The sequence below is a fragment of the Mus caroli genome, unplaced genomic scaffold, assembly GCF_978045245.1.
Source record: "Mus caroli unplaced genomic scaffold, Mus_caroli_1 scaffold_8, whole genome shotgun sequence".
NCBI classification, from domain to species: Eukaryota; Metazoa; Chordata; class Mammalia; order Rodentia; family Muridae; genus Mus; species Mus caroli.
In genome coordinates, this window is record NW_028227263.1 from 6,699,147 (window position 1) to 6,722,113 (window position 22,967).

Below are 22,967 nucleotides of genomic sequence, written 5' to 3' on the forward strand. Positions count from 1 at the left end.
AGGCTAGAGCTCCGAGCACTGTAAGAAAGCAAGCTTTCAGTTAAGAGTGGTGGAACCACTGGGATGCTGGGGCAGGAAAAAAAGTTCAAGACCAGAGTAGGTTGCAAAGCAAATCTGTCTAAAAAAAAAGACATCAGATTCTGTCTGGTGACATGGCTCAGCTGCAGTGAACTTGCATGTTGCAAGGCCCTTGTATAACCTTAGCACTCCAAACAAAACAAACGGAAATCAAGGCTGCATAGCTATAATCCCAGCTCTCAGGAGGCGAAAGCAGTAGGATCGGAAATTCAAGGTTAGCTTTTGCTACACAGCCAATTCAAAGCCAGCCTCGGTTATGACATTGTCTGGGAAAAAACAAAACACCAAATGAAGCTGCTTCTAGTGACCTGACCCACTGCTACTAAGATAGCTTCTTTTGAGGTTCACATGCCCCTTCTCTATCCCAGAACTGTATCAAGAGGGAATTCCAACCTCCAAGAACAGAGGAGCTACTGGGTAGGTTACAGGGAGGATGCAGAATCCTCAAAACTGGACCTCCAAAGGTCTCTCCAACCGTTCCTGTCCAAAAATGCCGTCCTTTCTCGCATGCAGCATACTACAGCACTCCCCAACTCGCCATTGATGCTGCAGTAGAATACTGGCAAATTTTTTGTTTTGCTTTGTTGTAAACAGCTTCATACCGTGCAGCCCAGCCTGGCCACGAACCAGAGCTGGGACTAGAGTTATACATAAGCACTCCCGGACTGCATTTTTCTTAAAGATGCAACCTAAAAAAAACTATCTGTAAGCGTGCATAGAGACAGCGAGACCATGTGTGCTCCCGTTGCTGGCGCTCGCAGGTTCCGGAGGAGATTGGGGCACTATGGGTCAACCGCGAGCAGGAGGTGGCAAACTCAGCACCCAAGGCCAGACGCCCAAAAACCTGGCCGCACGTCCTCATGCCACGCCTATCTCGGAGCCCGCCCACGTCTGCCCACCTCCAGCCTGGCTTCAAGACCCGCCCCTTGGCCTCTGCAATGCGCGCACCTCGGAGTCCCAAGGCTCAGACCTCGAGCCCCGCCCCCAGCCTCTTCCCTACCCGCCTAGGTCCCAGCTACTCCAGCCTCAGGCACAGCCCCGGGTCCACTTCTGCATTAGACCTTAAAAAACAGCCGCCCTCCCGCGCACTCCCGCCTCAGGCCCCGCCCATGCCGGCGCACGCGCCGCACGTGCCACACGCTCCCCCGCGTTCCTCCCCCACCTGCAGGCCCCGCCCCCCAGCCAATGGGCTCCGCCGCCGCGTGCGTCCCGCCCCGCCCCGCCCCTTGTCCCTCAGTCCAGTGTCGCCTGGCCTCAGAACTGAGCGGCGCAGGCAGCCCCTGCTACCTCTCGGTGACCGCCTCCCAGGCCTGTCGCAGTTGGGCTCGGGCTCCTTTGCCGAGCCACCATGTCGCAGAGCGGGGAGGAGAACCTGCAGGGTGAGGCAGTGGGCCGAGAGGGGCCGCGGAGGAGGTAGGGTCGCGGGCTGGGGTGCGGTGAGTGGAGGCCGCGATGCAGTTCGGTGCAGCCAGGGCTGGGTGGTGAGCCTCGGTGCATCTTACAGACAGTACCTTCACAGGCAGGCCGGGTCTTTCTTTCCTGCTCTGTTCTTCACACTGTGTTTTCAGACTCTGTAGGTCAGGAGAGCCTCGAACTCTGCGATCCTCCTTCCTCAGCTTCCCGAGTAGCTCAGATTTCAGGCCCTTGGCTTCCCCTTGCTCAGAGTTGCTTAAGTGAGTTAGAGGTTGCAGGTTGAATTTTCAGTGCTTTGATTGAAGTCATTAGTATTTATGACTGTAGTGCCTCTCACTTTTCCTACTTGGTACTGGGGACAGAACCAGATCTGAACGTGCTGGGTAAGTGCTCATTTCCTGAGCAACACTACCAGTTTTCATTTTATTGCTTTAAGACATACTGGCCTTGAACTTGTGATCCTCCTGGTTCAGCCTCTAGAGTAGCTGGAATTTGGAATTAACAGGCTTTGTCGCCGTGTCCCCCTCTCCCCCAATCTTTACCCCTGGCTTGCTTTGTTACCACTTCCTGATGGAAGAGGAGGATACAGGACTTCAGACCTCTGTCAGGTTTTAGAGTTAAGAGATGGGATAGCCGCACAGTGGTGGCACAAGCCTTTTATCCCAGCAATCAGGAGTCAGAGGCAGGGGGATTTCTGTAAATTCGAGGCCAACCTGGTCTACAGAGTGAATTTCAGGACAGCCAAGTCTACAAAGAGAAAAAGGGGGTAGGGCTGGAGGTAGTGTGGAAGAGAGCTACAACAACTCAAAAGGAGGGTAAAGTGCTTATAATTTAGTTCAGTAGGCTCACTGCAAGCAGTGAAGTGATTGTAGGTTAAAATGGAAGTGAGGCTGGGTGTGGTGACACACCTAAAATCCCATCATGGGGTGGGTGAAGTTGAGTCTTGACAAATTCCAGGTTAGCCTGGACTACACAGTAGTACCAGGCTAGTTAGGGGCTCTGTAGCCAGACCCTGTCTCACAAATAACAAAAAGGCTCTCCCAGCACCAGCCTTTACAGACTGTTAGCACTGTGCAGACAGCTGCTAGTTTTGCAAGGCCACCCTGGGTGTTATGTGCCATTGTACATTTCTGAGAGCTACCTGGTGGGTCTGAGTTGAGTCTTAATCCTCAGTCCCTGAGACTGGAGGAGGATCCTGTTGACCTTTGTATTCTCTGAAGCAAGAGTTCACCAAGTAAAACACATGTCAGTAAACGTGAGAGGCTTTCCAAACCTTTAAAATGAATGCTTTAGTGTCAACTTTTTCTTTCCCCCCTGAGGCAGGGTCTCACTCTCCGTGAACTCCCAGAGGTCTGCCTGCCTCCACCTCCCTAGTGCTGGGATTAAAGGTGTGGGCCACAGTACCCACTTTAGTGTGAAGACGTGGTTTTTCAGTATAGCTCTGGCTGTCCTAGAACTTGTGTAGACTATGCTGTCCAGAGATTCTGTGTCCTGGAGTGCTGGAATAGGGTAACTCAGAGCAGTGTTGTGTTAAAAGAGTTTTTAAAAAGCTTGCATTAAGAGACACTGAGTTAGCTGCATTTATTACCCTAAACGAGATTTTAGTAGGCAGAATTTAATCAGCCTAACACATTACAGAATCTGTATTTTCAAACTACAGCCACATTAAAAAAAAACAAAAAAACTTGTAATTCAGGTTTTACTCCCTAATGTCAAACGTCAAACAGTTGGAATTTTTTGATTGACTGAGAAGTTTTTTTTGTCTTTTCTCTTAAGAGATCAAGTGATGTTTTCTGTACAGTCACTTTCGTAGCTAGTTGAAATTTGATTTCTGACACTGTATGCTGTTAAGGTTTCATCTAGGGAAGTTTCTGAGTATTCCTGAGAGGTCTCAGTTAACGTACACTCAGCTGACATGCACGCCAGACTGCTGAGTCATTGGCCGAAGGGGGTTGTCATTAGACGTTTCAAGGGTTAAGGTTTTGTGTTTTTCTCTTTTACTTATTCTATAAAAAGATGGTTACGGTGTGGAAACTCAGGCTAAGGATTTGGGCCATTGTTTGGGGTGTACGTGCAGCTCAGCACTGGCTCACTGTCTAGCTCAGGGTAGGAGGGGTCACTTAGTCACATGGGGTGTCTCAGCTGCCCTATGAAATGTGAATCCCAGCTTGGAGTCAGAGCTGAGGCAGCTCCTCTGTTTGCCGCTTCGTGTTTACTTCTGAGGCTGAGAGCTGTGGAAGCCTTGTTGGTAGGTGGGACAGCAAATATTCCCCATAGCAACCTCCGGGACCAGCGTTCCTGAAGGCGTCACCCACAACACTGATTGGTTCTGTTCCCTTTTTACCTCTGCTCCATCTTATTGAAAGGTGTTTAGGAGCAGGGCTGGCTTTCTTCTCTGTATGACTTCTGGCATGCTGGAGGAGAGATAAGTATTGTGATATTTCTGTACCTTGGTTGCTGCCCTTTCCTGAAAGGCCCACTGTATAGATTTAATAAGTCTTCACTTAGCTAGCTGCCCTGTCTGCAACTGGTTCTGATGAGTGGTTCTGTTGGTTATAGGCAAACTATCAAGGACAGACTTGCATGAAGAGAAAACATGGATACACTGAAGGGGTTTCTCCTTGGCTCTAGCCGAACCTCTGTAAATAGTCCCAGTGAGATCCAGAGGTTAAGTGGAACTAAGGATGGCTACTTCAGTTAAGGACATGGCACAGACTGACTGCTCAGCACCAGAGGGATACCTGGAGCCACCTGACTCAGGACGTATTAGACAGGCACAGCCTAGCAATAGGCAGAGAGATAAGTTCACTAGCCTTAGAATCCAGTAGGTACACAGATGATGCAAGCCTGTGATCCTAGTGTTTGGGAGATGGAGGCAGGAAGATCAGGAGTTTAACACCAGCCTGCATGAGACACTTTCACTAAAATGCACATTTGTGTATGTGACTGAAAAGGAAGCCAGTAGTCTAGGTTATGTACTAGGCAGATTCAGTTTGGAACCATTTGCCAACTTCCTAAGTTAACCCAAGGGGGCTGTTTAGGTGTGGAGACAGCAATGGCCGCTTCTGGAGAAGTCCTGTGTGGTTTGGGGCAGTGCTTCCCCCAGACTTGGTGCCCCCTTGCTTGGCTTTCTGGGAATGCTATAGCATCATTCTCCTGTGGCATTATGTTCCTGTGTGGAGGTTGTGTGGGTGCCTGCTCCTTTCTGAGGACTGCCTAGTTAGCTCTTGCTGGATGCTGTCCCTGCTTGAGCTTATCAGCATATTTGCTTGAACCTCTAACTCTGTTTTCAAGTTGGCCTCAGCTTCTGGAAAACTATGGGAAAAACAATGAAGGTGATTCTCCTTCCATAGCCATGATTGAGACGTGGACATGAGACTAGGGACCCTGTGTTTCTCTGCATGGGGCTCTTTTGGGTATAGTTATTGTTAGGCATTGACAGTCTACAAGTTTGCCTTGGGATATAGAGGATAATACAGAGAAGGGACTCACTCCCAGGGTTGTCATTCTGTAAGCAGTTTGGAAAGCAGGATGGTAGAGCAATCCTCTAATCTCTGTACTCCAGAGTCTGACTGAGGTAAAGATAACCTTTTTTTGGGCTGGAGAGATGGCTCAGTAGAACAGCCATCCAAGTTGGGATCCTTTGGGGGCTGAGGGTGTAGCGCGGGTCATTAGGGTGTTTGAATAGCATGCTTATTTACGGCTGAGGTTTATGGAATCACATAAATGGTGGGCTGGCGCAAGTCTGTCATTCTAGTGCTCTAGATGGTGAGAAAAGCAGTTTGGAAAGCAGGATGGTAGAGCAATCCTCTAATCTCTGTACTCCAGAGTCTGACTGAGGTAAAGATAACCTTTTTTTGGGCTGGAGAGATGGCTCAGTAGAACAGCCATCCAAGTTGGGATCCTTTGGGGGCTGAGGGTGTAGAAACAGAAGTTTCACTTCTGACCAAAAACAGTTTATGAGAGGAAGGGCTAATTTGGCTTACATGTCTTCACTGGGAGAAAGTTGAGGACCAACTCAGGGAAGTTAGTACATCACACCCACAGTCAAGAGCAGGGAGAATTGAGTACACCCATGTGGCCTGCTCATTGGTTTTCTGTTTAGCAGTATCTGACTTTTAAACTGTTTAGGACCCACAGGTCCAAAACAGTCATTCCACAAATGACTAGGGAATGGTACTGCCTACACGGGGCTGGGTCTTCCTATATCAATTAACAATCAAGATCGTGCTCCTATGGATAAACCCATAGGCCAGCCTTACCTAAATAATTCCTCAGTAAGACGCACTTCCAATAGGCTTGGCAGGATAGCTAAGCGGGCAAAGGTTCTTGCTGCCAGACATGTTGATCTGAGTCTGGTCCCTAGAAACCCACATGGTAGAAGGAGAGAGCCAGTTTTTGAAAGTTCAAATCAACTACTCCAGAAAGCCCTCTCTTCTCAGTTGTTTCTAAGTTGTGTTAAGTTGACACAGTCAACTAGCACAATGGCCAACCTGGCTTATGGAGTGAGATTCTGTCTCCAAAACCAAAGGAAGGATTAGAGAGATGGCTCAGCAGTCAAGAACACTTGTTTACGACTGTAAGTTCTTGGGATCTAATACACTCTTCTGTCTAACATGGGCACCACGGACGTGGTACACAGACATATTGCAGGGAAAACACTTGTACACGTAAGAGCGCATTCTGCTTCCTAGGGGACCTGAGTTCAGTGCCTAGCCATTCTGCACTCAGAAGATGTATATAGGACTTGATGTGTATCTTGTTGGTGTAACTCAGAAGTGGGCAAGTGGACTGGAAAACAAATGGGGGCTTTGGGGGCCAGCAGCACTGCTTGCTGTCTTGAGGCCTAAATGTATTAAATTACGTGAAATTAATTGTGTGCTGACTGAGGAGGTTCCTTGACGTTAAGTTTCTTTGTTCTTTTTCTTTAAAAACAACTTATTTATTTATTTATTTATATTTTTATTATTTATTTATTTTTTTATTTGGTGGTTTTTCGAGACAGGGTTTCTCTGTATAGCCCTGGCTGTCCTGGAACTCAACTCTGTAGACCAGACTGGCCTCAAACTCATCAGAAATCCACCTGCCTCTGCCTCCCCAGTGCTGGGATTAAAGGCGTGCGCCACCACTGCCCGGCTAAATTTATTTTTTTTGAGACAAGGTCACAGTCATGTAGCCCAGGCTGGCCTTAAACTTGCCTTCAACTTCTAAATGTTCTATTAGGGTTGTAAGTTCACATTCCCACCTTTCTTGCTTCTGATGAATGACTGCAGGATGTATGTAAATGAACAGTCTTCTCCGTTTTCTAGGACTTACAGTTCCTGTCCAGACACAGGTTAATGATAAATCTTGTTCCCTAGTAAATCATTCCTGGAGCGTTTGGACTCAAGGTTTTTGCACCAGATTATTCCAAATGGGATTGTTTCCCCGCCTCTAAGGCGCTGGGGCCTTTCGCAGATATTTGCTACAGATCTGTGCCCTCTACTCCCCCAGAGACAGGGTTTCTCTGGGTAGCTTTTCCTGGAACTTACTCTGTAGATTAGGCTGGCCTCAGAATCAGAGTTCTGTGTACCTCTGCCTCCCGAGTGTGCGCCACCAGTGCCAGGATTCCCTGACGGTTTTTGAGAGTACTGCTATGATACGAATGCTGCCCGTATGAGAAAAGCAGAGCCGGGGCCCTGCTGCACTGTGAGGAGCCCAGGTGAAGCGTCTGATGAAGGGAACTGGCTTCCTTACAGACAGCATAGAGTTTGGGTTTGTCAGCTTCCACAAGTGCGAGAAATACTTCTTTATAAATCACCCAGCCCGTGGCTTACTGTTACAGCAGTGCAGATCAGAACAGATAATAGGTTCCCTTCATTTTTGGTTGCCCCTTGTGCAATAAGTACACACACATCTATCTGTGACTTAGTTCCTTATACAAGCTCTCAAAGTTGTGGGATTTCCCGAGTGTCTGATTGATTGATTTAGTTATTTATTTATTGAGATATATCTTACTTTATACACTACAGTGTCTCATCCTGGTACTCCCAAGAGCTAGGACTGATGGGGTGTGTGTATGTATAGATGAAACAAATCAAATCTCTTAGCTAGGAGTTTTACCCTGTTACTCAGGTCAACTTTATAAGGAGCCCTCAAGAATGAGATGAATTATTTGAGACCCAGAATAGCCTCAGGCTAGAGTTTGGTAACTAATAAGTTGTCAGAGGGTAGAAACTTAGGGTACCAGGGAGAGGAGGGAGTTGGAGGTTAGGCTATTAAAAATATAAGAAAATGTCACCATAGCCAGCTTTGACCAGAATGTTTACGGGGTTTTGAGGTTGGCAACAGGAAGGTGGTATTCTCTGCCCTTGGTGTGTGCTTCCATGTGGTTGCTTCTGAACTGTATTAGAAACTTAAGCAACATGTTTTCTTGAGTTCTCAACTCCAGCAAAGCATTAAATCGGAGGAGGCTGCAGAGACTTGAGCTTTTCTTTCTTGTGTTTAAGTTTGTAATGGAGCAGAAGTGTGGATAGTCTGTGTGCTCTGCTTGGGGCTGGTGTGTGGTGTGCAGCATCCTTGAGGGTTTCAGCCTTGAATTTATGGGATTTGGTAAGAATCTTAGGAGGTGGTGTGGGAATATTGAATTCTTGGACTCCCCTGGTTGATTTTGGAAAATTGGTAGTTAGTGTAGGGAAAAACTCTACATTTGGCATCAGGACGAGGTCCTGGGAAGAAGAAAACATGACCTCAAACTGTTTATGTAAGACCCCAGAAAAGATATGGGTAGCATTAAGCTTCATCACACATAGCACAGGGCGCTCACAGGCTCCCTTGAACTGGAGATGGCCCTGAACTCTTTCACCCCATGCCCCCCACCCCCACCCCATCCTTGGTTTTTGGAGACAGGGTTTCTCTGTATCACCCTGGCTGTCCTGGAACTCACTTTGTAGACCAGGCTGGCCTTGAACTCAGAAATCCGCCTGCCTCTCCCTCCCAAGAGCTGGGATTAAAGGCGTGCGCCACCACTCCTGGCTGGCCCTGAACTCTTTAAGAACTCCCACCTCAGCTGGGCGTGGTGGCGCACGCCTTTAATCCCAGCACTTGGGAGGCAGAGGCAGGCGGATTTCTGAGTTCGAGGCCAGCCTGGTCTACAAAGTGAGTGCCAGGACAGCCAGGGCTACACAGAGAAACCCTGTCAAAAGAACTCCCACCTCTACTGGATTATAGGTGTGTACCACCATGCACAGCTCCTTTTTCCTTTTTTGGATCTCTGTGTGAGGTAGTTTATAGACAGAGTCTCAATGTAGCCCAAGCTGGCCTTGAACTTGAAGCAATCCTTTTGCCTTTTCCCTCCCCTTTGGTACTGGAGATCGGAACTAGGGCCTCTTACAAGCTCTACTTCTGAGCTCTGTCCCCAACTCCCAGTGACTTGATCAGGAGTGGTTCCATTTCTTCGTTAGCTGCATCATCAAATGGTACCACGTTACCTGGAACACAGAACAACTCAGTAATTATTATTGTATTTAGTAAAGTTATAGTGGCCACAAGATTTGTTTCTTCAGCTTCTCCAGCACATACATTTTTTCCAGTCATTTGTGGTTGTCTTCTCCCTCTTTCTGTTCTGTGTACAACCAGTTATTTCATTTTTTTTTTGTTAGGGATTCTCTTTGTAGTCCTGGCTGCCCTTCAATTTGATGTGTAGAACAGGTTAGCTCAAAAGGATTTTCTACAGGCAAATGGGCCTGTGAGTCAAAATAGAGAAGTAATCTTGGGCCCAGAATGAGGCCCATACACACTTTTTTTTTTTTAATTATTTATTTATTATATGTAAGTACACTGTAGCTGTCTTCAGACACTCCAGAAGAGGGCGTCAGATCTTGTTACGGATGGTTGTGAGCCACCATGGGGTTGCTGGGATTTGAACTCAGGACCTCTGGAAGAGAGCAGTCAGTGCTCTTAACCTCTGAGCCATCTCTCCGCCCCCCCCCTCCCCCCAATACACACTCTTACTCTGCCAAAGAAAGCACCAGGGGCCAGTGAGATGGGAGGGGCTTGCTGCCAAGCCTGGCAACCTGAGTTCAATCCCCAGGGCCCAAATGATGGAAAGAGAGAACTCAAATCAACTATTACAAGTTAGCACAAACTGATCTCCAGTTTGGTAGTCCTCCTGCCTCAGCCTCCTAAATAACTGGGATTATGGGTGTGTACTACCATGCCCTGCTGAAAAATACACATGTATACACACAAACATTTGGCAGTATTGGGGCTTGAACCTAGAGCCTTATGATTTTATAAGGCAAGCATACTTCCAGTGATCTATAGCACCAGCCCTTAACTATCTTAGTAGATGCATTCAGCCGACCAAACTGAAAGCAAGCCACAGATGGAACAGTACCGAGAGTTCATTTATTATTGTGGTGTTGGAGAACCAAAGTGTACCCCGAGAGTTCATTTTTAAATATTTTTTATATCTTAGAATCTTCAGACATAGAAGGAATTTTCATGAAAAACACCATGATATTTTTAATCTTTCTCACTGTCAGGTTATCAAATCTGATAAAAATAATCATGTATCAAGCCATGAATCAGAACCAGGCACACAGCAAAGGCATCTGTGTGGCTTTCTCATACCGCCCTGAGCAGTGTTAGCAATTCAGTGACAGAATTACGTACGAAGAGTTGCTCTGTTACCAGATTGAAGATTTTCAGTCAAACGTGTAAGATTAATGGGGCTGGCGAGATGGCTCGGCCGGTAAGAGCACTGACTGCTCTTCTGAAGGTCCTGAGTTCAGATCCCAGCAACCACATGGTGGCTCACAACCATCCGTAATGAGATCTGACGCCATCTTCTGGTGTGTCTGAAGACAGCTACAGTGTACTTACACATAATAAATAAATCCTTAAAAAAAAGATGGCTGAAATGAAGAAATATTTCCAGTGTAAACTAGACAGAACTGGTAGGTAAGGGTTCAGTCTCCTCAAGCTTGTTCTCAAAGTGGTGACTGCTTTCCCGAGCTTCAGAAAAAAAACAGTCTGCAGAGTAGAATGAAGTCTTCCTAGCATTTGGTGCGTGAGAAATAGCATGCAGCTTCTGCCACTCTAACGGCGCTTCCTCAGGAAGCCACTGGACAGCATACACTGGATACTTAAATCCTTCCATGGCTGAAATGAACTCAGCATTGCCATCTGTATTGTAAAGTTCTTCAGAGAGACTCTGTTTGTGAAAATTTGCAGTCAGATTTTCTTTTCTTTTTTTTTCTGGTTGCTGGGATTTGAACTCAGGACCTTCGGAAGAGCAGTCGGTACTCTTAACCACTGAGCCCGCAGTCAGATTTTCCAGTGCTAATGAATTCAATAACTCAGCTGGAAAATTCTGGAACATTCTGCTCTGTCTTGTACCTGCAGTGAAGTTCAAGGGCAATTTCTCTGACTTAGTGTTTGTACACGTTAGTACGTTCTCTCTGCTAACCAGGACAGAAAGCTCCTCAAATTCAAGGCGTGTTCCCTATACAGGAAAATAGTCTCCATTATCATAACTCTCTATAGCCTTGCTGTAAAATATTTTGGCCACTCAGGAATAACCTGAATGTGTTAGGTTAGCACCTCCAGGAAAGAGGTGATTCTAAAAGGTCTTCATACTCTGCATCACTAAGATCGAGCCTCATGGGCATCTGTAGACTCTATATACTTCACATAGGATGCCAGCAATGTAGTATTTCCCAACTTTGCCATATTTCTATAACATTTTTGCAGTATGATGGGCCTCTTGGAGCCATGCTTGTAAGGTCTGGACAGCCTGAGGCTTGCAAGCCTGCACAGCAGCAAACCCAACACGCCCGATCGTGATCGGGCCTCTGGCTGCCATTTTAAAAGGGTCTGCAGGGGGCTCAGCAGAGAGTTCATTTTTAATGTGTGTTAATGCTGTACTTCTATAGTGTAAAGATCTGTGTGAGTACTTGAAAGGTAGATCCCTAGCCCGGCGTGGTGGCGCATGCCTTTAATCCCAGCATTTGGGAGGCAGAGGCAGGCGGATTTCTGAGTTTGAGGCCAGCCTGGTCTACAGAGTGAGTTCCAGGACAGTCAGGGCTGACAGAGAAACCCTGTCTCGAAAAACAAAAACAAAACAAAAAGAAAGGTAGATCCCTTTAGAGAATGAAATATAACCAGAAATTAACTGTTCTGTTTTCAAAACGTGCTAATCTGTCTTCTGGTATAAATGCAGAGCAGTGAGCAGAAATGTGAACTTTACAGAACCCCAGGGCCATGTGATCTAAATGTGGGAATAGCTTGAGTTTGAGCCTTTAGCTAGGCATATTAGCCCATGACTGTAAGCCCTGCACCCAGGAGGCCGAGGCAGGGGCTGGGCTTCCATTTTTATGCCAGCTTAAACAGGATCCCCATCTTGGCCTCTGGTAAATCACACATTTGTAGAATACCTGCATGGAATAAAGGAATGGCAAGACGTAGAGTACAGTGTTTTCAGTCTAGGAACCTAAGAGAGGTCAGAGGACCAGAAATGCATGTGTTTGGTATTTCCTGGGAATGTGAATGGGCAGGTCTGTCTGTCTGTCTGTCTATATCTCTGTTTGTTTATTCATTGAGTGATTGATTGGAACAAGTACTTATTGTGTGGTCCTGACTAGCCTTGAACCCAGAGTGCTGGGATTAAGTCATCAAGCCCCACGAGTGGACAGATTGCTAACTGCCCTTTTTGTTCTCAGGTTCCTGGGTAGAACTGCACTTCAGCAATGGCAATGGGAGCAGCGTTCCAGCCTCTGTCTCTATTTATAATGGTGACATGGAAAAAATACTGTTGGATGCCCAGCATGAATCTGGACGAAGTAGCTCCAAGAGTTCTCACTGTGACAGGTATGTTTTATGGGTATCTCTTACAGTGTTGATGTTCCTAGTAGATGGATAATCACAATTGTGCATGTGTTTGTGGGTGGGTTGCCAGGTCTGAGGCCACATTTGGGAGTAACTCCATTATACAAGGAACTCTGGAGTCTGCTGAGAGGAAGTGATCTGGGGCTCAAGTCTAGAGGGACTATATTAAACCTAGAGACAAATAACCAAGTCTGCCCCCTTTTGGAAGCTGTTGACTGTGAACACCAAGTCTGAGCAGTTTTGTTCATGTCCCCAGCTGGCTTCTGTTCCTAGGCAGCACTACTAGGGAGCAAATCCAAGGTGTGTGGCTGAGAGTCAGTCAGTGGTCAAAGGTCAGATGCTTGCAAGGGTTATACGACGACCGATCCTGCAGGAGCGGGTGGGGGGGGGGGGGCGCTTCCCTAGGGAACTGTCTAGCTGGCTCCTATGTGATCAGCTCAAAAGACTGAGGAATTGTTTGGCACTGGTCTGGTGATAGGCAAAAGGGAAGAGACATGCTTTGGAGAGTCCTCTACTACCCCCTTAATGAGGTAAGAGCCCCTTGGAATTTATGCTTCTTATGACACAATTGACATGCTGCTCCGTTTTATCCGTTTCTTAATCAAGCCCACCTCGCTCCCAGACACCACAAGATACCAACAGAGCTGAAATAGACACCCACAGCTTTGGCGAGAAAAACAGCACTCTGGTAAGCCATAGATAGGAACATGCTATAAGATTCAGCACATCATGAGTCCGGTAACTGACTCCTAGACTTGCAGCATACGCGAGTCTTTGTTCTCTTAGTTTTTGAGGAAGGGTATCTCATTGAACATGGAGCTTACCATTGTGTGTAGATCAGCTGGCTAGTGAGCTCCAGTGATCCTCCTGCCTCTGCTCCAGGCCTGGGGTTATGGAACTCACCACTCACTGTGCCTGGCATTTTACATGAGTGTTGGATCTGTGGTTTTTCAAGTTTTTATTTATGTTTATGTGTGTGTTTGTTTGAGAGAATGATGCCATATGTATGGAGGCATTTTAAACCCCATTTTTTTGTTTTTTTTTTCCCTATTCACTCTGTCTAGCCTGGAACTTGCTATATAGACTAGGCTGGTCTTAAACTCACAGACAGCCTCCTGCCTTTCTCTGTCCCCTGAGTGCTGTGATTAATGATGTGCGCCAACTTGTCCACTGGTATTGGGGGTCCTAATGAACTGAGGGTCCTAATGCTTGTGCAGCAAGCATTTTATTTACTGAGCCATCGTCCCATCCACCACTTTCCCTTAATAGAATTTCTAAAAATTTAAATTGTGTGTCTGTCTGTCTGTATGCTATGTGCACATGAGTCTTGGTGTCCAGAAGCCAAAGGCACTGGATCCCCTGGAATTAGAATTATGGGCAGCAGTCCGCCAACAGGTCTGGATTATGGGAACTAATTTGGGTTCTCTGAAAGAGCAGCAAGTACTCTAACCCCTGGGCCATCTCACCAGCCCCAGACAGCTCATTAAAAAATATCTTGTAGATATTAATTAATTGAGGAATCTACTTTGCCTAGTGCTAAGGTGGTTACAAATATGTACAACTATGCCTGGCTTATGTAGTAGTGTGGGGCTAGAGCCCAGGATTCTGGGCAAGCATTCTGTAAACTGAGCTATACCCCAGTCCATGAGCTCACTTTTCTAATATTAACTCAGTAGAAACTAAAGAGCACCTTTAGCATTGTTGTGAGATCAGAGCCTGTCTTAGTCAGTGTTCTATTGCTGTGAAGAGACACCATGACCATAGTAACTCTTAAAGAAAATATTTACTTGAAACTTGTTTATAGTTTCAGAGGTTTAGTCCATTCTCATCATGGTAGGAAACATGGCAGACACATGGTACTGGGGAAGTCACTGAAAGTTCTAAGTCTGGATTTGTAGGCAGCAGGAAGAGGAAGAGCTTGGTTTGGGCTTTTGAAACCTCTTAACCCATACAGCCAGTGAGACACTTCCTCCAACAAGGCCACACCTCCTAATCCCTCCCAAGTAGTGGCATTCCTAGGTGACTAAGCATAGAAACCTCTAAGTCTATGGGGGCCATTCTGTGATTTATCTATAGGGACCCATCAAGGGCTCCAACAGCATCCCTACTGGGCACTGATACCTCAAGTACCGTACCATTGGTCTTCTGGATCATATTTATTGTCCAAGCCGTAGAGCAGCCTGGATCTGTTGAAGAGCCTTCTGCTGCAGCCTCCATTCAAAGTTGGGCTGGGTTAATCATATACCCAAGAGAAAATGTGCCATTTCCGGAATTCTAATAGGCCTGCTAAACATTGTGTTCTTTCTTGGTGCAGTTTCATCTTAGAAGGAATATCTCAAATGCCTCATACCACCAGACTTACACTTCACTGAGGTAGAAAGCCCTTGAATTATTTCTATTCTCTGTGCACATTTGTGTTACAAGTCCAATGTAGTTAGTTACTACCCACTTGTCACTTCATCCAGCCAGCATAATGCCGTCAATATAGGGAATCAGTGTACTATTTTGTAGAAGAGATAGATGATTAAGATCCCTTCAAATGAGGTCTGGGATTGGGCCTTAGTGGAAACTGAACATTTGACAATGGGCCACCAAGTTACCATGTGACCCGAGCTGCCTATCATGAACGGGGTGTTATCTGGCCCACCAAGTGACTGTGTACAGCAACAATCCACTATCAAGTGAAAGGGCTATCTACATATCTGATCAGGTTCAAGTAGGTCCCAAAGGCACAAGCAAGTTACATGGCCAAATGCCCATGGTTTCTACTCCTTCAACCCATGGATCCCTAACAATAGTATATTTTTTGTTTGTTTGTTTGTTTTGTTTTTTGAGACAGGGTTTCTCTGTGTAGCTCTGGCTGTCCTGGAACTCACTCTGTAGACCAGGCTGGCCTCAAACTTAGAAATCCACCTGCCTCTGCCTCCTGAGTGCTGGGATTAAAGGTGTGCACAACCACTGCCCGGCAATGGTATACTTTTTAATTCAGCATCCAATATATGGCATAGTTTCTCTGATAACCAGGATCCATGGGTTCAAGAATCGAAAGGTAGAAAAAGGAATAGTTACAACGATCACCCCTAGTGACCCACTAGGGATTTATTTGCATTCTGTTCCTATGACCTTTTTCTACTTGCCTAGGGGTGTTGTGTGTGTGTGTGTTGTGGGGTGGGGGAATTTATGCCAGGTGTCAAAACAACCATTCCATTGGACTGGAAGCTGAGTTTCGGATGCCCTTAAATGAACAGGCTAAGAAAGGAATGCCAGTTTTAGGAGGGTGATTGATCCAGATTACCAAGGGGAAATTGGATTGCTTCTCCACAGTGGAGGTAAGAAAGATTATGTCTGTCTGGCTCCAGGAGATCCTTTAGGGTGTCTCTTGGTGCTGCCATGTCCTGTGATTAAAGATAGTGGGAAACTCCAAACAATCTAATCTAGGTAGGATGACAAAGTGCACAGACCTTTCAGGAATGAAGGTATGGGTCACTGCCCTCAGTGCTCGCTGAAAGTGGAGGAAATATATACAGAATAGGTAGTAGAGGAGGTAGCTATAAATATCAGCTGCTAGGGTCATGTGACCCGGTGTACAAATGAGGATTGTAATTGTGCAGTGTTTCTGTTGCATTTTGTTAAATGTGTTTATACGTACAGATTCGTGTTTCCATTACCCATGTAACGGAACATCAGCTAAGAGAATATCAGTGGTTATCATATTTTAGTTTGAGATATTAAAAGAATATCTCTGAAGGGACATTACCACCTAAATGTTATCATAATTTGTAATGCATTTAAAGTTGTGGGATAGTTCATACCATGTCAGGTGGGGTCCTCTGATGAGCTTACTGACTTTGTCCTTAGTGTGACTGTGGAAAGCTCACCTACTTTATTTAATATTTACTTTTCCTTAGTCTGAGGAAGATTATATTGAGAGAAGAAGAGAAGTTGAAAGTATCTTGAAGAAAAACTCAGATTGGATATGGGATTGGTCAAGTCGGCCAGAAAATATTCCCCCCAAGTAAGCCCGTTTTCACTCTTCTTAGTCAAGGTTTTTCCTTTGACAAGGGGGCACTGATTGGCAGTTTCTTTCTACCTTAGGGAGTTCCTTTTTAAACACCCGAAGCGCACAGCTACTCTCAGCATGAGAAACACAAGCGTTATGAAGAAAGGGGGAATTTTCTCAGCAGACTTTCTGAAGGTTTTCCTTCCATCTCTGTTACTGTCTCATCTGCTGGCCATTGGCTTGGGGTAAGTGATGTTCCTATGAGAGTGTGGACACCCTCTGACAGGGCAGTCCTTGGTGAGTCTAGGCCCCAGCAATTTATTTCTACATTGTTTATGGAGAGAGAGATGATTTTAGGCTGGTGCATTTTCACAAACTTATTCCCAAGTCAAGTAAAAATCCCATGCAGTGGAAGGTGCCTTTATCCACCATGCCTTGCGTGTGGTTCTCATGCCGGGCCTCTGTGCCACCTCTACAGTGGGTGGATGATCTTGCCTCTTGGCAGTAATGGAATAATTAAGGCCTTTAGGTTTCTGCTTTTGTATCTAGTTTAGACTGAAACAGACCAGGGAGTACAGCTATGGATTCTTTAGATGGGACTAGTGCTAAAGAACAGGTCGTCAAAGGGACACTAGAGACTAGGACTCTTATATTCTGTGCTGGCCTCACAGGGATGAGATTGAGTTTCAGATCTTCCTGTGTCTACCTCCCGAGTGCTGAGATTACAGATGCTGCCCACCCAGGGATACATAATCTTATGGTCACTCACTCTACCAGCTGAGCTAAATCCCCCACCCTTACTCTTCTTTAAGCCTATCCATACCCTCCGTCCATGCTGGGGTAAGCTCACCCTCTATATGAAGACAGTGTTGGGTGCCTGCAGTCTATTGGAATGGCTGGGATGCCACTGTAGGCTTCTGGTCTGTGTTAGTTGGGGGTATGTTTGGGGCAGAAGGCTCTGTAGTCTGTATATTCTTTTCCCCAAAAGCTGTTCATGTGGCTGATGCCCAGTCTGTTTCATGTTTAATTTCTTGGGATGTTGTGGGTCTCATAGGTACATCCCAGTCTTCCCTGCCTTTAACTTCCTGCACTGCAGACCCTCAGTGTCCCTATAGAGCAGCCTGTAGAAATGAAACGAAATAGCTGCCTGGGTGCTGGATGCCCCTCTTAGCTTACTGGGCTGCAGCCCTACCTGCCTGTACCACCTCTCTCCTGGCACTTGGTCTCATGGACAGGCACATCCCCATCACCCGGAACCCTTTTCTCTCTCTCTCTCTCTCTCTCTCTTTTTCTTTCTTTCTCTCTTTCTCTCTCTCTTTTCTCTCTCTCTCTTTCTCTCTCTCTTTCTCTTTCTCTCTTTCTCTCTCTTTCTCTTTTTCTCTTTCTTTCTCTCTCTCTCTCTCTCTCTCTCTCTCTCTCTCTCTCTCTCTCTCTCTTTCTTTTGGTTTTTTGAGACAGGGTTTCTCTGTATAGCCCTGGCTGTCCTGGAACTCTTTGTAGACCAGGCTGGCCTCGAACTCAGAAATCCGCCTGCCTCTGCCTCCCGAGTGCTGGGATTAAAGGCGTGCACCACCACTGCCTGGTTTGGAACCCTTTTCTCAGAACTAGCAAGCAACAGGGTTCAGTGGCCGTTGGGAAGCATAGGCAGGGGAAATCTCTGAATTACAGGCCAGCCAGGGTTACGTGTGGAGACCTGGTCTCAAAACTCAAAACAGAACAGAACAGCAAAGGGAAACCTGTGGACAGGGCCGAGGAACCTGTGTTCAGTACAAGCTGAGTTTTCCCTTCAAGGAATCCTTGCTGGATATAGGCCTATCTACCGTCTCTGTCCTTCATCCTTCCCAGGCTCAGAACTTGATGCCATCCCATCCAAGATCTCTTGGCAACTTCCATTCTTTCATGAATGCTACCCTCTTTAGTCCAGATAGCTCACTGCCCAGTCTTATTTCTTCCCAGTCCACACAGGCCTGGCCAGGTAGAATTCTTTCCTGTCTTCTTTCCTAGAGATCGTCAGTTCCCACCTTACTGAGTGCAGAAAAGGGAGGCTTCATTACTTATTCCTTGGTTGGGCTTTGAGGTTAGAGGTAATGAACTAACCTGGATATGAAGCCAGCCTGCCTGCAGCTGTGTGGCTCATTTGACAACAAAGAAGGGAATGCACAGCTGTATGGTGATAGAATGTGGATTTGGTTTGAACTGATATTTGAACCTGGGACCTTGTACATGGTAGACAGGTACTCCGTAATTGAGTTTCAACTTCTGTTGTTAATATATTAGTAAGTTTTATTAGAATATTTGAAACAACTGAATTTAAATTTTAAGTAAGAAAAATTAGACCAATATGAAATACACATTAGATGACTAAGAACACTTGTTAAGGATGGTAGATAGTTGGGCTGGAAAGATGGCTCAGTGGTTAGGAGCACTGCTTGCTTTTCTGGAGGACTTGGGTTTAATCCCCAGCACCCACACGACAGCTTATAACTGTGTAACTCCAGTCCAAGAGGGTCTGATACCCCCACACAGACATACATGGAGGCACAACACCAATGCACATAAAGATAAAATAAAAATCACAAAAAAGAGAAGATTACAGTCATACTTTATCAAGTATAAGGTGGCCAGTTCCCTTCCAAAAGCTGTAACCATGGTGGCCTGGCCCTTTGAGCTTTGTAAAGTCACCTGAGAACTGTGAGACCTGATTGGCTGCCATCCCTTTTCTGTCTAGGATCTACATTGGAAGGCGCCTGACAACCTCCACCAGCACCTTCTGATGACGATTTGGATCTGACGTCTGCTCACACAGTGAGGATTCATGTCTGAGCTGTGACAGCTAATTGAAGAGCTAGCATGGCCCTTGGGTGTTTGCACTATGTGTGTTTATTTGTTCTGTAAATGCGGTGTTCCTGATTAGTGAGACAGAATAGACTCTTGTCATGACCTATAATTATACCTATGGGATCAATTAATAAGCATGTCAGACTGATGCCTATTGTAGCACTTACTAGTAAATTTCTTTGAATATTAGATATATATAGTATAAATAATTTTAATATAGGAGCAATGGTGTATTTAAAATTGATCTGTAATCATAATCCAGTTAAGACACTTTACACTTCAAAAGAACAAGTAAGTGATATTAAAATCATTAAAGGGTTTTTCCCAAAGGAATATTGTGGCCTTATAATACTAATACATAGCAGAAAATTAAAGGGTGTGGGTTATCTGTAAAGGCCTCTAACTTTGTGAATTAAGTAGCAAGTAGAAGCTAAGGTTACCCACAAACCCCACTTTGCAGTTCCCCCTCTTCCTGCTTCGCAGGATGAGGATTCTAGCCTTGCTGTCCACCATTACCTTGGGTGGTCAGTTTTGTTGCAGGCACCTTTATCACTCTGCTGAATTCTACTGTTTGTATTTAAATTTTATGTGCTCTGAAATCAGCTGTCTACTTTAAAAGACTGGAAATGAAAAACAAAATCTTTGCCAAATCCATTGGAGAATACTATATTTGCATATCCATTAATCAGTATCCAAAGCTTCTTAAATCGGGCGTCCTCCCAGTCTTCTCTTTTCTATAAGCATGGTTTTAAAGCCTGCCTCCTTGACATGCTGTATATATCCTGTTGTATTTGTTTCACTGTCCCACACTTAACTCAGGTGTGATAAAATAAAAGTGACATTTTAACAGTCTTTTGTTTATATTTACATAATTACTAGACATAGCCTACATCCTTTTCATTTGGAGCAAGATCCTACAGGATGTAACAGGTGTTTTCTTGCTTCAGTAAAATATTTTTGTAAGAAATTAGATCGCTGTACTGGCTAGTTTTATGTTAACTTGACACAGCTGGAGTTATCACAGGGAAAGGAGCTTCAGTTGAGAAAATGCCTCCATAAGATTCAGCTGCAAGGCATTTTCTTAATTAGTGATCAAGGGGAAAGGCCCCTTGTGGGTGGTACCATCTCTGGGCTGGTAGTCTTGGATTCTATAAGAGAGCAGGCTGAGCAAGCCAGGGGAAGCAAGCCAGTAATGAACATCCGTCCATGGCCTCTGCATCAGTTCCTGCTTCCTGACCTGCTTGAGTTCCAGTCCGGACTTTAGTGATGAACAGCAATTTGGAAGTGTAAGCTGAATAAACCCTTTCCTCCCCAACTTGTTTCTTGGTCATGATATTTGTGCAGGAATAGAAACCCTAAGACAATTGGTACGAGGAGTGGGGTATTCCTGTGACAGCCTGACCATGTTTTGGGGAGGACTGTGGAAGGACTTTGGAACTTTGGGCTACAAGATCTATTCGATCGATGCTAAGAGCTCTGTGGGATGTTGTGAAGGAGCTTGGAAGATAATGATGAGAACAGTGCAGGAGATGGAGGCCTGGCTTGTGAAATTCCAGAGGGAAGATTAAAGACTCTTTTCAGGCCGGGCATGGTGGCGCACACCTTTAATCCCAGCACTAGGGAGGCAAAGGCAGGCGGATTTCTGAGTTCGAGGCCAGCCTGGTCTACAAAGTAAGTTCCAGGACAGCCAGGGCTACAGAGAAACCCTGTCTCGAAAAATCAAAAAAAAAAAAAAAAAGAGACCAGCATCATTGAGGTGACATCTTCTGGGAAGTGTTTTCTGAGAGCACAGAGGCTGTGTTCCAGAGATAGCCAAGGTTGTACCTTGGGCTGTGGCTGGACTTGGTAATGTGTAAGAGTTACCCAGATGGTGCTGGTTTTGAAGGCATAAAGGGGTCACACAGAGCAGCTGAGGCTCGGCACTATGAGAGGCCATGGAAGGCCATTGGTGAAGGTGCAGTCTCAGTTGCAATTGATGGCCCAGGCCCAGGACTGAAGGGGTCATGCAAAGGTGTTGAGGCTTGGCACCATGAAGAGAGCCAATGAGAGGCTGTTGTTGAAGCCAAGTTATAGTGGAAGACAGCAGCTTTTTGGAGATGCCAGTACCATGAGATGACCACCAAGAACAGCAGGAGCAGTGGAGTACAGGCAGCTGGAGCCTAGAAGACAACCTGTGTGCCACAAAGGACAGGGCTGGAGAAGTGACCCAAGCCCTTGGAGGAGCCCAGATCATGAGTTGGATCCCAGACATTGAATGGATAGAGATTGTTTTTTGCTTTTGATTGTGACTGTGTCCTGATACTTTTCCCTCTTGAAGGAAGAAAGTTTTTAGTGGAGCCCACAGTTAAGAGACTTTTAATTGTAAAGACTTTGGATTTTAAGAGAGATTGAAATTTTAAGAATTTGCAAAGACTGTGGGAATTTTAAAGTTATTAAGATCTTGGGGATGAATAAGAAACTAAGGGTTGAGGCTTAATAGTGATGTGTTTGTGTGTCAAGTTGACAAGGGGTCAATTGTACTTGCTAGTTTTGTGTCGACTTGACACAGGCTGGAGGTATCACAGAGAAAAGAGCTTCAAGTGAGGAAATGCCTCCATGAGATTCAGCTGTAAGGCATTTTCTTAATTAGTGATCAAGGGGGAAAGGCCCCTTGTGGGTGGTGCCATCTTTGGGCTGGTAGTCTTGGTTCTATAAGAGAGCAGGCTGAGCAAGCCAGGGGAAGCAAGCCAGTAATGAACATTCGTCCATGGCCTCTGCTGCATCAGCTCCTGCTTCCTGACCTGCTTGAGTTCCAGTCCTGACTTCCTTTAGTGATGAACAGCAGTATGGAAGTGTAAGTTGAATAAACCCTTTCCTCCCCAACTTGCTTCTTGGTCATGATGTTTGTGTAGGAATAGAAACCCTAAGACAGTTGCATATATGGATACTGAGCAAAACAAGCAAGTTAAGGGTAGTAAAAGTCCAGTCAGTCCTTTACCTGATGTACAAAGGAGTCAGGCTGGAGTAGGCTGCTTGAAGCCTAATAATGAAAACTGGATGTTTGAAAGTAGGTGATGAAACTAACCCAGCTAGCTGTGCTCCAGGCAGCCCAGACACACAGACACTACACACTTAGCCGGACACACAGACACTACACACTTAGTGTCCTGCTCTTTTTTTTTTTTTTTGTGTGTGTTTTTTGGTTTTTGTTTTTGTTGTTTTGTTTTTCTAGACAGGGTTTCTCTGTATAGCCCTGGCTGTCATGGAACTCACTCTGTAGACCAGGCTGGCCTCGAACTCAGAAATCTGCCTGCCTCAGCTCCCGAGTGCTGGGATTAAAGGCGTGAGCCACCACACCTGGCTCGAGTGTCATGCTTTAATGAGGAAAAAAAAAAAAAAAAGATGTTCTCATCTTCCCCATGAAATGCTCAGTCAGAAATAGTGGCCGAAGCCGGGCGTGGTGGCTCACGCCTTTAATCCCAGCACTTGGGAGGCAGAGGCAGGCAGATTTCTGAGTTCTAGGACAGCCTGGTCTACAAAGTGAGTTCCAGGACAGCTAGGGCTACACAGAGAAACCCTGTCTCGAAAAACACAAACAAAAAACCCCAAACAAACGGAAAAAAATTAGACAGGGCTACATTGTCTATAAAACAGTTGTCCATAGTCTTCAAGGTTGTCAAGCTCATGGGGGACAGCCTGGCAGAGAAGAGGAGATAATGCAGTGTGCTCTTAGACACAGGACATTTCCAAACTGGTAAGGCCAAAAGCTGTGGTTTGAGTGAGGCAGCAT

At 45.8% G+C, this 22,967-nt stretch overlaps 1 protein-coding gene and 1 pseudogene across 1 annotated transcript; one reads left to right on the forward strand and one right to left on the reverse strand.

Moving 5' to 3' along the window:
- Positions 1-1,318: 1,318 nt before the first annotated feature.
- On the forward strand, positions 1,319-20,513 carry Bnip3 (BCL2 interacting protein 3). Its single transcript, XM_021168797.3, has 6 exons — positions 1,319-1,457; positions 12,195-12,342; positions 12,967-13,048; positions 16,269-16,375; positions 16,456-16,605; positions 19,089-20,513. The coding sequence occupies exons 1-6, from the start codon at positions 1,427-1,429 to the stop codon at positions 19,132-19,134; spliced, it is 564 nt and encodes a 187-aa protein (XP_021024456.1). The 5' UTR covers positions 1,319-1,426; the 3' UTR covers positions 19,135-20,513.
- LOC110297338 (gamma-glutamyl hydrolase pseudogene) lies at positions 8,869-11,376 on the reverse strand (annotated as a pseudogene).
- Positions 20,514-22,967: the final 2,454 nt, after the last annotated feature.